Source organism: Amblyraja radiata, chromosome 3, assembly GCF_010909765.2.
Source record: "Amblyraja radiata isolate CabotCenter1 chromosome 3, sAmbRad1.1.pri, whole genome shotgun sequence".
NCBI classification, from domain to species: Eukaryota; Metazoa; Chordata; class Chondrichthyes; order Rajiformes; family Rajidae; genus Amblyraja; species Amblyraja radiata.
Window position 1 is genome coordinate 58174284 of NC_045958.1, and position 16374 is coordinate 58190657.

At 41.5% G+C, this 16374-nt stretch overlaps 1 protein-coding gene across 2 annotated transcripts in view; it reads left to right on the plus strand.

Moving 5' to 3' along the window:
- The window catches only part of mllt3 (MLLT3 super elongation complex subunit), a 130029-nt gene that overhangs the window by 99516 nt on the left and 14139 nt on the right, over positions 1–16374 (plus strand). For both annotated transcript variants that reach the window (XM_033017837.1, XM_033017838.1), the window contains exons 6-7: positions 8207–8288; positions 14804–14927. In XM_033017837.1, the coding sequence (XP_032873728.1) occupies positions 8207–8288; positions 14804–14927 (206 nt within the window). The remainder of the gene's footprint in view (positions 1–8206; positions 8289–14803; positions 14928–16374) is intronic.

The window sequence follows — 16374 nt, forward strand, 5'->3', positions numbered from 1 at the left end:
CTTTAATATTGCTTATCTAAACAAATATCATCTATTGAGGAACCACGTAAATTAATATAATCGGTTAAACTGAGAAGAAAAAAAATGTAAATTAATTCTGTACTTCTTTAGTTCCAACTTTTATCAAAGGTTAATTGTCCTGAAAAACAACAAAGAAGTTTAGACTTTGCAAACCAATAACCAACAAATAAGTGATTTGGTTTATAATTAAATTTAGCTTATGGTTTCATCACAAAGATGGTTATTAAAAGCAAATCTTGAGTTGTAATCACTGTATGAGATGAATCCTGTTTTTTGTTTCACTGGCTACCTTCACTTGGCACCCTTTTTTCTCAAAGCCTTTCCTTTTGCATTTCATTTGTGCTGTGGAAAACAGAGTTACATTATCAAAAACAGCATAATGTGCTGGAGTAACTCAGTGGGTTAGGCAGGATCTCTGGAGAACATCGATTGGTGAGGTTTCAGACCCTTCTTCAGATCCTCCTTGTGGTTACATTATCAAATACTGATTTGTAAATGGTTACGTTACACCGATTTATAAATATCTTTGTTAGATTTGGGTTTGGTTTATTGTTTGGTTTTGGTTTATTATTGTTGCATATAACCAAGATACATTGGAAAAACCTGTTTTCACGCTTTCCAGTCACATCATACAATATGCGAATACAATCAAGCTGTAAACAATTTTAGGTTGTGCAAAGAAAAACACACCAGACTGCAGAATATATTGTTACTGCTAACAGGATAGTTATTCCATGAGTTCCACATAAAATAAATCCTGACTTGCATTAATGCTTTATAATCATTGTGTATCCCTTACAAAAAAAAATGGCCTTTGTGTTCGGACAATAACAGTTTTAATTTGCCAGTAAAGATTTTGGATCATTGAATATCCAGCTTCAACCAGATTTTCACTTGTCTTCAGTTATTCCCAATAATTCAGGTGCCAAGAGGAGAAAATGTGAGCGTATCAGTTGTGCAGTTGTCTTACCCATCATGATATCTGCATGGCGATATCAGTCTGCTGGTTTTTAACATTCTGTCTGTGTTTACTATTTCTTTCCCTTCAATTCTCATGGTGCTCTGTTCCCAAAGTATAATCATTCTTCAACTACCTCTCCTGCTTTTACCACTTTCACTCCGGCCACTCGTCAGGATCCCTTTGCCCTAATTATGTCATGGATTCATAATGATGTACAGCGTAGAAATGGCCCTTTGGCCCAACTGCTGTGTTGGAAGCAGGTTGGTGGGGTGAAAGGTGAAGACCAAGAGAACTTTATCCTTTTTTATGTTTGGGAGGAGGGCGAGCAAGAGCAGAACTACAGGACACAGAAGGCGCTTATGAAGTATCCATCTATTACCAAAGAGGACGTAGGGTGGGGGGGGGGGGGGCAGGGACGGGGACGGTTTACTAATGAACGAGGACATCTTGGATCTCCTAGAATGGAAAGTCTCCACTTGGGATCAGATGTGGTGGAGACGGAGGAATTGAAAGTAGGTTATAGCGTCTTTACAGGAGGAAGTGTAACTGGTTGATAAGTTTATCGTAGATGTCAGTCAATAGTGTGTCTCAGATGATGGAGAGAGAGAGAGACATCAAGAATGGGAGAGTCTTATCAGAGATGGTCAAGGTGAATTTGAAGGCAGTTTAGACGTTTTTGGTGAAGTTAATAAAATCCACAAGATCTGCATGAATGCAGGAGGCAGCCCCGATACAGTTGGCGGTGTGGTAATGAAAGAGCTGAGGGATAGGGCCAGTGTTCACTAGAAACGAAGACCGTTCGTTACCGACAGAAAAGCTGGGGCCCATGCGAGTGGCCATGACTATACCTCAAACTTGGAACTTGTCAAAAGAGAAGTTGTTGAGGCTTTCCTATAGCTGGAGAAGCATAACTATGCACAGTATTCCAAGCGTGGTTTCACCGATGCTACAGCTGTACCAACCTTTTTACTCCATATCCTTCCCAATGAGGGCAACTGTGCCAAATGCATTCTTCACCTCGCTGTCCACCTGAATCACCACTTTCAGGGAACACTGCACCTCTACCCTGAGCTCTCTCTGTTCTACAACACTCTCCAGTACTCTGCCGTTTACTCTGCAAATCTAGTCCCCTGAGGAATGAATCTGTAGCTCTCCTTTCATTCTATTCTTTGATGTTATATTGTCCATGGGATCGGAGTATGTTCCCATGAACATCTCTTCCTCCATTCTTCCATTTCCATTCATCTGTTTGCCACCACACTTTACAATACCGACCAGTGTTATGAAAGGAAACTGTTTACCCCGCCCCATATCCAATTGGATGCCTTTTATTTTGAAACTATCCTCGTCTTCGGAAGAAAATAGTTGAGTCTGTTAATTAAACCTCCTCCCAATTTTAACCAAGCTTGCCTTTTAAACCCTTGATTATTCCATCCCACATTTCCATGCCCATCATTATTTGAATCTCATCTCTACCCCTCACTCTGCACAAACAGCTGATAAGTGACTATGAACATGGGCATTTAACTACCACAGCCTTCAACATATCACTTGCCCTCCTACTGACTCTTCATTGTCCATTTCAATTGGTTGTTCTTGTTTGATTTTGATCTTAAGATCCTATAGTTGCCAACGATGCTTTCCCCTGTTAACTCCAAACCTGGTTACACCTAAAGACTAATTGCCTCCCAAAACTCTTTGCTTCTCCACCTCCCTATCCTCATTTGTAAATACTCCAATGCGTGCTTCCAATACAACTCTTCCAAAAACAGCTGGTGTCTTTACCTTTCTTTGTACAGTCATTTCTCTTCCTTTCCACCAATTGCACTCCATCCACCTACCCTAGCCTGCTTCCCCACAATTCCTATAAACTTGCAGACTTCTTGTCACAACGGGCTATAAATCATTCTGCTCATTAGGATAGTACAATTACTGGATTTATGACCAGAGGTAACTATTGAGACCTTCCGAGACCCTCGCATGTAAGCGTTTTACACGGCTTGGATTAAGTGACACTAAAGTTCAATTTTTACTGTAGTTAATTTATCCATGAAATAACTTGCAACATCTAGGTGCGGAGATCACTTAACTGTTCTGTTTTCTGTATGAATGGTAACATGAAACTAGTGGGAATTACTTGGCACTGGAGGCAATAATGAAATATTAGTGAGACTAGATTTAGTGATACACAGACCAGGGTCAGGACACTTCTATCAATAAAGGGTAGGAGAACAAAAAGTTGTCCTAAATTCATAATTTTTTAATTTCTTTAAATGAAGACCTTTATAAATATTATGTTTATTCAGTGCCTTGTGGATCAGAAGCTTTGACATGTCATTTGACCGTTTGAACAAATGATGTGCTGCTCTGATATAAAGACCATACAGCGAGGAGCATCTTTTGTTTTGTAGGAAGGACCAGATTGCCAATTTATTCACTGCTGATCGCTGCACTTTCAAATGCAGAAATCCTGAAATTCCTGCAGTCTCATCCATGCTGTTCTATCCTTGCTCAAACACTCCTCAGCAGAGAAACAGCAACTTTCCACAGATTTCCAACAGCTGGGAAATCATCCTACGCACCTACGCACCTTTTGAGATGCAAGAAGAAACACGAGCATCTGTGGGAAATCTACAAGATGACATGCAAATTCCAGCACTGGAGATGAGGATTGAACTAAGGTCACTACGCTGTGCTACTGTGCACCAATGCAAAATAATTTTAAATTGTCTATTTTAATGGAAAAAATTGAGGCTAACTGATAAGACATTGGAAAACACTAGTATTCAGGTACTGTTAAACAAATAAAATGGAAACCTAATATGTCATTGTCTACTGGTGAGAAAATGAAATACAGAAGTAGGGAGGTTATGCTTTGTTTATATAGATCACTGGTGATATTTTGAGTACTATGTCCTGTATTGATCTTATTTAAGAAAATATATTATCCATTGGAAGTAATTCAGAAAAGGTTTACGATTACCTGGAATGGTTAGGTGTTCCTGTTAGGACATAAAACCTCCAGTTTAAATTCCATTTGGAATATTTTGGAGGACCAAGAAACCAAGACTGTACAGCACCGTTCAGTCCATTATGTCTGTACTCAACATAGTACCAAGTTAAATTAATCTCCTCTGCCTGCACATGATCAATGTTCTTCCATTCACTGTATATCCATGTGCCTATCTAAACTCCTCTTAAATGGCACTATCGTATCAACCTCTTCCACCACCAACATGCTCCAAGAACCCTCTGGGAAAAAATAAGATTTAAAAAAAGCTTGCCACATACATCATTTTTTAAATGTTGTCCGTCTCACCTTAAAATGATGTCCTCAAGTCCATAATATTACCTCCCTGGGAAAAGTTGTTGTGACAGCCTATCCTATCTATACCCCTCATAATTTTATATAATTCTATTGGGTCTCTCCTCAACCGCTGCGCCCCAGAGAAAATAAGCCAAATTTGTCCATCCTCTCCTTATAGCTAATCCTACTTACCCGGACAACATTCTGGTAAACCTCTTACCCGGACAACATTCTGGTAAACCTCTTCTGCACCCTCTCCAAAGCCTCTATCCTTCCTGTAATGGGGGACCAAAACTGCACACAATACTGCAAATGCAGCCTAACTAAAGCTCTACAAAGATGAAGCATGACTTCCTCCCTCTTATAGTGAACTGATGAAAGCAACCATACACCACCTTTACCAATCTACTAGTGTTACCACTTTCAGGGAATTATGGACCTGGATAGGAAAAGTTGGACAGGTTAGGGTCATCTGCTGGGGTTCATAAGAATGAGTAGGGACTTGATTGAGACATAGAGATGTTGAGGAGTTTTGCCAGCAGTCACCATTTAAGGCAGGTGAGGTCCAACCCGTCTTTCAGAAGATTGTGTGTATTTGGAATTCTCACTTGCTCCCTGGTTTGGTGGAAGCAGAGTCTGAATGTTTTAATGTGAACGCTAGTAGGTGACTGATTGGCAAAGTGACTGGGTACAATTGGTGCACACATGATTATTTATACCTTAAGAAACTGATTTGCCTACTCCTGCACTTAATTCATATCAATTACATTTAAATGCATTTAATTATCTTTAATATTTTCTCATGTTTAATTCTGTTTCAATCTTTATTTATAGTGATGAATGTTTTAAAATATTTGCAGTAAACATTACAGAATTTGTCAAGTAAATCTGGGGCTGAGTTTTAACACACTGTTGCTGAACTTCTAGGACCAGTCTTTCATGGGGAAAGTACTGCACTGCACTAACCCTTGCTGATTAGGAACTGGCTATGAGTCCTAGTTGCACAGTCGGTAACAGCTGTTTACTGAGCCAGTCCTGACTAAGCATTCTGTGAGCTTGGCTTGGAGCCACAACCATAGAACGTCCCTTAGGATCAAGGCTGGCCCCAAAAGCAGACTCCCCTCCATTGACTCCATGTATACTTCACACTGCTGTAGAAAAGCAGCCAACACATACAAGGATTTGTCCAACCCAGGTCATTCCTTCTCTCCGCACCCATCAGGCCGAAGTTATAGAAGCTTGAAAGCGCGTATCACCAGTCTCGGGAACAGCTTCTTCCCCTTTGTTAGAGGGTGAATCTCATTTTGTCTGTCTGCATGAAGGGGTAGCTTCCTAATGTGGAAGTGGTCTGCACCTTCCAGGGTTGTGTCGTCTATTGTTCTGTTGATGTCCTGCTACATAACTGGTTCAATGTCAGTCACTTTAATTTCAGGGTTTTGATAACTGTTACTAAGTGCTACAGAGAACTTTAGAAAAACCAAAAAGGAAAATCAGCATTTGACAGTAGGGGGAAAAAATCTGAAATAAGAAATGCTACATATATCTGAAAAATAGGTTATTATTTCAAGTTAAAATAATATTTATCAAATTCAAATATTACTCATTACCACATGGTAAAGTTGCTGTGTTCCAATTATTTCTGTTATAAATAGAAATTTGTGTAAACTATTTGGTTTTAATTGTGCTCTGTAGCTTGAAACATCCTTGTGGTTCCATATTTTAGTTTTAGAATTGAATTGATGTTAACTGTTAATTTTGTTTTGGTTATATTTTCCTACCCCTATATCTACCCCAACCAGAAGCCCTGGATGACCCGGGAGGTCCAGCGGCTGTTAAAAGAGAGGAACACCGCTTTTAGGTCTGGCGATAGGGCTTTATACAGCATGGCCCGAGCTAACCTGAAGAGAGGCATCAGAGAGGCCAAATCAGACTACAGGAGGAAGATAGAGGACCACCTGGACAGTAACAACAGCAGGCAGGTGTGGCAGGGGATCCAGTATCTCACCAACTACAAGATCAACCTTGGAGCTGCTGAAGGTGACGCCTCATTGGCAGAGGAGCTGAACCTCTTCTTTGCTCGCTTTGAAGTGGAGCCACCCGAGACAGCCACATCACACCACATGGTCCACAGCAGCCTAACCCTCAAGATAGAGGAGCATGAGGTGAGGCGCACGCTGCGGGCCATCAATCCAAGGAAGGCTACTGGACCCGACGGCGTCTCTGGACGCGTGCTGAAGGACTGCGCAGACCAGCTGGCTGGAGTCTGTACTAGGACTTTCAACCAGTCTCTGGCCCAGTCCACTGTTCCACCCTGTCTGAAGTCCGCAACCATAGTCCCCTTGCCCAAAAAAACCCACATTTCCAGCCTCAACGACTACTGGCCAGTCGCACTCACACCAGTGGTGATGAAGTGTTTTGAAAAACTGGTCCGGGGTCATATCACATCACTCCTGCCCCGAAGCTTTGACCCCCACCAGTTTGCGTACAGAGCGAACAGATCTACAGAGGACACTGTAGCCACAGCTCTCCATGCTGCACTGTCCCACCTGGAGCAGCGGGGGAGCTATGTGCGGATGCTCTTTGTGGACTACAGCTCTGCTTTTAATACCATCCTTCCCCACAAACTGGTGGACTAACTGGGGGACTTGGAACTTCCACACTCCACCTGCATGTGGATAAATAGCTTCTTGTCGGGTCGCAGCCAGAGAGTCAGAGTGGGCCATCACACATCCACGGCCCTCAGCCTCAGTACCGGTTCTCCACAGGGCTGCGTGCTGAGCCCCCTGCTCTACACCATCTACACACATGACTGCACCCCCGCCCACCACAGCAACACCATTGTCAAATTTGCGGATGATACTACGGTGGTGGGACTCATCTCCGGGGGGGACGAGTACGCCTATCGGGATGAGGCGGAGCAGCTGACAGTGTGGTGTGGAGAAAATAACCTGCCCCTCAACACCTTAAATACAAAGGAAATAATAATAGACTTCAGGAAGAATAAAACGGACATGGTACCATTAATTATCAGAGGGAACTGTGTGGAGAGGGTGGCGGATTTCCGCTTCCTGGGAATCCATATTGAGGAGGACCTGACGTGGAGCGTGAACACCTCTGCGCTGCTGAAAAAGGTCCAGCAGAGACTGCACTTCCTGAGGGTGCTCAGGAAGAATAACATCACTCAGAGACTGCTGCTGTCCTTTTATCGGTGCTCCATTGAGAGCATCCTAACATACTGTGTATGCATATGGTACACCAGCTGCACAGCGGCTCAGAGGAAAGCGCTCCAGAGGGCCATTGACAACGCCCAGAGGATTGTCGGCTGCCCTCTCCTTACCTTGGAGGACTTACACAGTTCCCGCTGCATCACAAAATCCCAGAGTATTATAAAGGACATTTCCCACCCCGGACACTCCCTGTTTGAACTGTTGCCGTCAGGCAGATGGTACAGATCTACAAGGACAAGGACAAACAGATTTAAAAACAGTTTTTACCCCACTGCTATAAAGGCACTAAATGTAGCCGCCAAGGAACGCAGGGGCGATACATACTAAGGGTCTGTGGCACACTGAAATCGACAGAAGGATGTAGGGTTGGGTGTTTATGCGTGCTATTTTCATGATATTTATTTTAGTTGTTTATCTTTTTTTTAATATTTTACCTTGTATGTATCGTTAGCTTTTAGAAATGTTTGAATGGTGCACTGACTGGCTGACATTTTTAAATTTCGTTGTACATGGTTCATGTTACAATGACAATAAAGAAACTATTCTATTATTCTATATATATATATTCTATATAATGCAATAAAAAATCAAATATTTTTTCAGATTGCTCTTGTAGTTAGCTTGTGATTGTGCATTTGGTCAGCTACTGCAACAATACTGACTGTTTTCCTCTTGTGTTTTTCTTTGAAGTCTCAACAGCCAAGTCCTGCTGGTTCTAGTTCCAGTTCAAATTCCAGTTCAAGTTTTACACCATCTCAAAACAATAGACAAGGTAAAGATTTGAAGTGGCATCCATTGATTTCTTTTAAATCTGTTGACATTTTCTATCTTAAATACCTCTTTTTATCATTGGTTAACTTCTTTACAAGGATAGGATATCAGCTACCTCAAGGTTTTCCCCTCCCCCACTCTCGTAATCTGGCCTCCAATGCAAAATGTCAGGCTTGTGGATCTCTTCATTGGTTCCCTAGCTTCTGCCAGCAGATCAGTATATTACATGTTGTCAGTGTATCTTTGTCTGGATCCTATTGTGATTTGTGTGTTCTGCCTATTTGTAATTGTTCTGTAATACTTGATTTTGTTGAACCTACTAAAATTTCTGCTGCCCTTTTTGGTGATATCTTTGTGTTCACCGTATTATGTTGGTTTATTACTCTCTCTCCTTGTGTGCAGTAATTGCCATGTTTCATTTTGGCTAACATTCTTTCAGCGTACACAATTAATTTAACTCCTATTTGTATCGTATTCTACTGCCAATTTGGCTTTTAATTATTCAAAGTCCAGAAACCAAAATAGCTCCTTTGGGGCATGCTGTTCGGCAACCCTTTGCTAATGTTTGTTTTCCCTGATGCTTGTTGCTTTAAATTGTGATATCATGCAGAGATTTAAATGTGTTTAGGAAGAGGAGGCAAGGCTTAATGTCGGCTTCAACTGTTTCGCATTATAGATGTCCATTCACACTAGTTCATCGTGCTCCTTTGCTCCCTCCCTCTCGCTTCCCATTGTATTTTAGTGCCAGTTTGGTGATCCTTTTACTATAAAAGTCTCCACTTCAAGTATCTTGTTTCCAGTGCCTGAAGTCTGCCTTGTCTTCTCTGCTTTAGTATTTCCATCTTACTCTGGGTTGTGCTCTAATGTGACTTTGTATTATACATGCCAATCCGTTGGATATCTTCCATACTATTTTTGGCTTCAGTTTCCCTTCCCTTCCCTCAGATTCAAATCATTCCCAACTGCAATTTAACTATTTTTCTCATTGTGTTTTTGTGGATGTACCCAATAATTCTTGTGCCAGTCATTTTCGCCTTAATACTGACTTGTTTATTTATCCTCAAATGGTCGACTTGCTCCTCAAGCATAATCTTCAAGCAGTTATCCTGACCTTTACAAGTTAGTAAAAACCCTGTAGCTGCTGGTGCATTTCTGCACCTTTGCCAGATGTCATGATCCCAGAATGAGAGTTATAACCAGGATTATACCAGCAATGAAAGATGTTCCACACAGTTAAGAAGGTGGTTTGTTTTCGGCGTAGGAGAAGTACAGTAAAGGCAGAGAACAAATGGTATTCACAATTATGGGTTTTTGATGGATCAGTCAGGGAAATACGCTTTCTCTAGCCAATGGCTTGGGAACCAACGTTCATGTTTTCAAAGAGATTCAAATAAAAAGATTAACGAAGGCGCTAAAGGGGAAATTAAGAAAAAGTTTTCCCACTCGGACAAGAATGGCGTGAGATGGGTTTTCTGAAAGTGCTGGAATCAGATTCCAGAGGAATCTTCAAAAGGTTATTGCAATTTACTAGAAATGCAATTATTGGGGGGAAATGAAGTGGTCATGGACTCTATCCAAGTGCAGAAACAGTCAGTGCTGCAAATGATAAACTTCACTGCTTTAACATTACATGAATTGTCATATGATGTTTGTAAGTTTCACCAGCACTAAGAAATGACCAAGCAATATGTTTTCTTTAAGAAAGAAATGCAGATGCTGGAAAAATCGAAGGTAGACTGGAGAAACTCAGCAGCTGAGTTTTTGTCTACAAGCAATGTGTTTTGGTTGAGTGATGAATATTTACCAGGCTGTCAGAAGTTGTGTCTCTCAGAAAACTGGGGCGTAACAATGTTGTTTAGCACACCATGTAGGTTGGAATAGAAACCTCCAGATTGGGTTTACATCCACAGCCTTCTTAGTAGTTCTTGTCATGGTTTATTTCTAACCAGCTTGAATGAAAAGAAATTACAAATTCATTAAATGCAATTTATGCATTTTGAACGTTACAAGATGCATTAAACTAAAATAATATGCTGTGGTGGTGGTGGCTGGTAAGAGGATGGATTTTTATTTCAAAAGCAACCATCATTCATAAAAACAATACAAAACAGCGGAAAAGGTTGGTCTATACATTCTGTGTTGCTTGTTAATACATAGGTGTTAGCACATTTGTTTTGTATAGAGCATCATTGGCTTTGATGTGGTCCCCTTGGGTGATAGTTCTTTCCCTTGTGTGAGGGTTTTCCCCCTCCGTATTTAGAACGTCCATGTCCTGTAATGGAAAGACTCTTGTCTATCTCTTCAAATTTGTGCTGAAATTCTTCATGCGGTCTAGACCTAGGAAATAGGTGCAGGAGGAGGCCATTCGGCCCTTCGAGCCAGCAACGCCATTCATTGTGATCATGGCTGATCGTCCCCAATCAATAACCCGTGCTTGCCTTCTCCCCATATCCCTTGATTCCACTAGCCCCTAAAGCTCTATCTAACTCTCTCATAGACCTAGAAACTCTTTCATAGACCTAGATGTCTAATTTTTCACATATTTTTAAAATATGTAGCAAATCTAATTCAAAATAGAAACATAGAAATTAGCATCTACCTGCATCTAGCCTGTCCAACCCCTTAAGAATTGTATAAGTTTCTATAAGATCCCCTCTCAATCTCCTAAATTCTAGAGAGTATAAACCAAGTCTATCCAGTCTTTCTTCATAAGACAGTCCTGACTTCCCAGGAATCAGTCTGGTGAACCTTCTCTGCACTCCCTCTATGGCAATAATGTCCTTCCTCAGATTTGGAGACCAAAACTGTACGCAATACTCCAGGTGTGGTCTCACCAAGACCCTGTACAACTGCAGTAGAACCTCCCTGCTCCTATACTCAAATCCTTTTGCTATGAAAGCTAACATACCATTCGCTTTCTTCACTGCCTGCTGCACCTGCATGCCTACTTTCAATGACTGGTGTACCATGACACCCAGGTCTCGCTGCATCTCCCCTTTTCCTAGTCGGCCACCATTTAGATAATAGTCTGCTTTCCTGTTTTTGCCACCAAAATGGATAACCTCACATTTATCCACATTATACTGCATCAGCCAAACATTTGCCCACTCACCCAGCCTATCCAAGTCACCTTGCAGACTCCTAACATCCTCCTCACAGCTAACACTGCCCCCCAGCTTAGTGTCATCCGCAAACATGGAGATATTGCCTTCAATTCCCTCATCCATATTGTAAATAGCTGGGGTCCCAGCACTGAGCCTTGCGGTACCCCACTAGTCACTGCCTGCCATTGTGAAAAGGACCCGTTTACTCCTACTCTTTGGTTCCTGTTTGCCAGCCAGTTCTCTATCCACATCAATACTGAACCCCCAATGCCGTGTACTTTAAGTTTGTATACTAATCTCTTATGTGGGACCTTGTCGAAAGCCTTCTGGAAGTCCAGATACACCAAATCCACTGGTTCTCCCCTATCCACGCTACTAGTTACATCCTCGAAAAATTCTATAAGATTCGTCAGACATGATTTACCTTTTGTAAATCCATGCTGACTTTGTCCAATGATTTCACCACTTTCCAAATGTGCTGCTATCCCATCTTTAATAACTGACTCTAGCAGTTTCCCCACTACCGATGTTAGACTAACTGGTCTGTAATTCCCCGTTTTCTCTCTCCCTCCCTTCTTAAAAAGTGGGGTTACGTTTGCTACCCGCCAATCCTCAGGAACTACTCCAGAATCTAAAGAGACCAGCTATGAAGCTTTCAATGTTGATTTCAGTTCTTATTTGTATTCTGTTCTGTACGTTGTCTCATAGCCAAATTGAGTTTATTATGCATGCCATTATCTGGCTCTGCATTACAAATCTGACCTGCCCTGACCTGCCAATCATCAACCGCTACTGTTGGCTAATTAGGAAAGAAGCCAAACAATTTACCTTTTGGCACTGGAATTAATGATGGATTCTTGTTACACAAAATGCATGTGACATGACCTATAATTATGTCATGGACCCTAACCTTTACCTAAGCTTGCCTCGAGGTTAATTGCTGAGCTTTTAAGTTTGATCTGGAAGGAACAACTGGTATAAATAGCTGTTCATGATTTGTGACTAAGTGATTAATGTAGTGCACAAAAAACTACATTAGCTTCCATTTTTCCCCCCAATCTCTCAGCTTCCCTGATAATGTATTGCCAAGTGTTGTGCAAAGCCTCGAAAACCGATCCACTTACTCTTGGTGCTGAATTAACCATATAACCATATAACAATTACAGCACGGAAACAGGCCATCTCGGCCCTACAAGTCTGTGCCGAACAATTATTTTCCCTTAGTCCCACCTGCCTGCACTCATACCATAACCCTCCATTCCCTTCTCATCCATATGCCTATCCAATTTCTTTTTAAATGATACCAACGAACTTGCCTCCACCACTTCCACTGGAAGCTCATTCTGCACCGCTACCACTCTCTGAGTAAAGAAGTTCCCCCTCATGTTACCCCTAAACTTCTGTCCCTTAATTCTGAAGTCATGTCCTCTTGTTTGAATCTTCCCTATTCTCAAAGGGAAAAGCTTGTCCACATCAACTCTGTCTATCCCTCTCATCATTTTAAAGACCGCTATCAAGTCCCCCCTTAACCTTCTGCGCTCCAGAGAATAAAGACCTAACTTATTCAACCTTTCTCTGTAACTTAGTTGTTGAAACCCAGGCAACATTCTAGTAAATCTCCTCTGTACTCTCTCTATTTTGTTGACATCCTTCCTATAATTGGGCGACCAAAATTGTACACCATACTCCAGATTTGGTCTCACCAATGCCTTGTACAATTTTAACATTACATCCCAGCTTCTATACTCAATGCTCTGATTTATAAAGGCTAGCATACCAAAAGCTTTCTTTACCACCCTATCTATATGAGATTCCACCTTCAAGGAACTATGCACGGTTATTCCCAGATCCCTCTGTTCAACTGCATTCTTCAATTCCCTACCATTTACCATGTACGTCCTATTTTGATTTGTCCTGCCAAGGTGTAGCACCTCACATTTATCAGCATTTATCAGCAGAAACGACATTTCGTTTGGACCTCAAGGGGTCCAAATGACAATAAATTGAATTGTATTGTATAATTGTGAATTGTATTGTATTAAACTCCATCTGCCATCTTTCAGCCCATTCTTCCAAATGGCCTAAATCACTCTGTAGACTTTGGAAATCCTCTTCATTATCCACAACACCCCCTATCTTGGTATCATCTGCATACTTACTAATCCAATTTACCACACCTTCATCCAGATCATTGATGTACATGACAAACAATAAAGGACCCAACACAGATCCCTGAGGCACCCCACTAGTCACCTGCCTCCAACCCGACAAACAGCCATCCACCATTACCCTCTAGCGTCTCCCATTCAGCCACTGTTGAATCCATCTTGCTACTCTGCATTTATACCCAACAGTTGAACCTTCTTAACCAACCTTCCATTGTCAAAGGCCTTACTAAAGTCCATATAGACAACATCCACTGCTTTACCCTCGTCAATTTCCCTAGTAACCTCTTCAGAAAATTCAAGAAGATTAGTCAAACATGACCTTCCAGGCACAAATCCATGTTGACTGTTCCTAATCAGACCCTGTTTATCCAGATGCTTATATATATTATCTCTAAGTATCTTTTCCATTAATTTGCCCACCACTGAAGTCAAACTAACAAGTCTATAATTGCTAGGTTTACTCTTAGAACCCTTTTTAAACAATGGAACAACATGCGCAGTACGCCAATCCTCGGGGACTATTCCCGTTTCTAATGACATTTGAAATATTTCTGTCATAGCCCCGGCTATTTCTACACTAACTTCCCTCAATGTCCTAGGGAATATCCTGTCAGGACCTGGAGACTTATCCACTTTTATATTTTTCAAAAGTGTCAGTACTTCTTTTACTTTGAAACTCATAGTATCCATAGCTACTCTACTAGTTTCCCTTACCTCACATAATTCAATATCCTTCTCCTTGGTGAATTAACACCCTTTAGAGGAACTGTGCAATTTATCTCTGTGCCTTATGCCACTGTCCCACTTAGGAAACCTGAACGGAAACCTCTGGAGACTTTGCACCCCACCCAAGGTTTCCGTGCGGTTCCCGGAGGTTGCAGGTAGTGGAAGCAGGTAGGGAGACTGACAAAAACCTCTGGGAACCGCATGGAAATCTTGGGTGGGGCGCAAAGTCTCCAGAGGTTTCCGTTCAGGTTTCTTAAGTGGGACAGGGGCATTTGTCTCTACTCTTGGTCTTTAAATGCTGATCTCCAGGGATGTGCACAGTGAAATCAAGAGAGTACTGGATCACCTTAAACTAGTATCTTCCAGTTAAATGCCAGTCTTGACCTATGTTTGAAAATGTGCAAGTGTATATGTATGTCTTCAAGTCAAAGTGAAAGGAAAGATCTGAATTGTAATCCATTTGCCACAATCCCATTCAATCTCTGATTGAGGTTTCTTTCATTTATCTTCTTAAACAGGTCCATTGAGATCTATAATGGAAGATCTCCATTCTGAAGACAATGAGTCTGATGAAGATAGGACTGGAAACCTGTCTGATGTAGAGAGATCGCTGAGTACTCATTGTGGAAGCAGAGGACACAGGTAGTGTAGCAATGACAAGATCTAAGAGATGTAATACATTTTTGTGTTTTCATTCATCTGTTTGCTCCTGTATGTCTGATAACAAAGGCCTGTATTTCTGATAACAAAGGCCATCCAGTCTAATTGATGCTGTCTCCTGGAATAATCTCAAAAAGCTATTCACTCACAGTGTAACCTATTTTCTCTCGCTCCCCCTTGTGCACATCAGCTTACCCCAATTCTCCTCCTATTCAGCTAACCTGAGAATAGTTTACTAGTGAGGGTAGGAATGGAAAGTTCGGACAGGTGAATGAGTGCCCAAGGAGTTGATGGAGGGACTCAGATTTTGGGGCCATTGGAATCCCTTCTGGGGGAAGGGGTGACCTGTACAAGAGGTTGCATCTGAACTGAAAGGAGATCAATATCCTTGCAGGGAGGTTCACTAGTGCTCCATGAGAGCGTTTAAACTAGAGTGGCAGAGAGAAGGGATCTGATGCAGTAGGGAGCATGAAAGTCAGTGCAGAAAATTCAATTAATGGGGAAAAATAGGAGCACGGGAGGGTGCAAGAAAAGATGATGGGATAATTATCTTTCCATCAAATGGCCTGATGGGTAAGGTGCATCCCCGTGGATGAACTCGGGGAGTGGATAGGTATGTGCGACTGGGATGTTATGGCCACTGCAGAACTGGGACAGATCTGGCATCTTAATATTCCAAGGTACAGGTGCTAAGGGCAAGAGGTATGGGTAAAAGAGAGGGGCGTTGCTGTATTGATTAAGGAGAACATCACGGCAGTGATGTAATCCTTACTTTTCAGTTTTAGATTTTAAAAAATAGTAATTTTCATGATCCTGTATTTGAATGCTTGTTACAAATGTACAGCTTATTTGTTTACCAACTTATTAATTTGTGCACGTGTGTACACTACCTGCTGCCTTCCAGCTCGCATAGAAAGCAACCCCTTGTGGAAATTGCTTCATAATAACCACATTACACATGTAGTGATCATTTAAATTCTGTTTTCGCCATTAATTGAAAGTAAGACAAAAATGAAAATGATTTTTTTATATGACAACACATCTGCGGTGGTTATCAGACCTGAACTGGTGATGGAACCTAAACTGGAGAATTAAAGCATTTTTGTTCACTTGTTGGGATGTCCAAAGAGCCATCCTATTTACATGTTATTTGTACATCTCAAAGTTGTTTAATTGCAAGTTATTAAGTTATTAAAAGATTATGGCAACATAGTGGTGCAGCTGTTGGAGCTGCTGTCTCAATGTCAGAGACCCAGATTAGATTCTGATCTCTGGTGCTCTCTGCGCGGAGTTTGCATGTCCACCCTGTGACTTCATAGGTTTTCCCTGGGTGCACTAGTTTCCTCTCAATCCCTTGTGGGTTTGTAGGTTAATTGGCCTTTGTATATTGCCTCCAATGTTGAGGGAGTGGATGCGAAAAAGACATAAC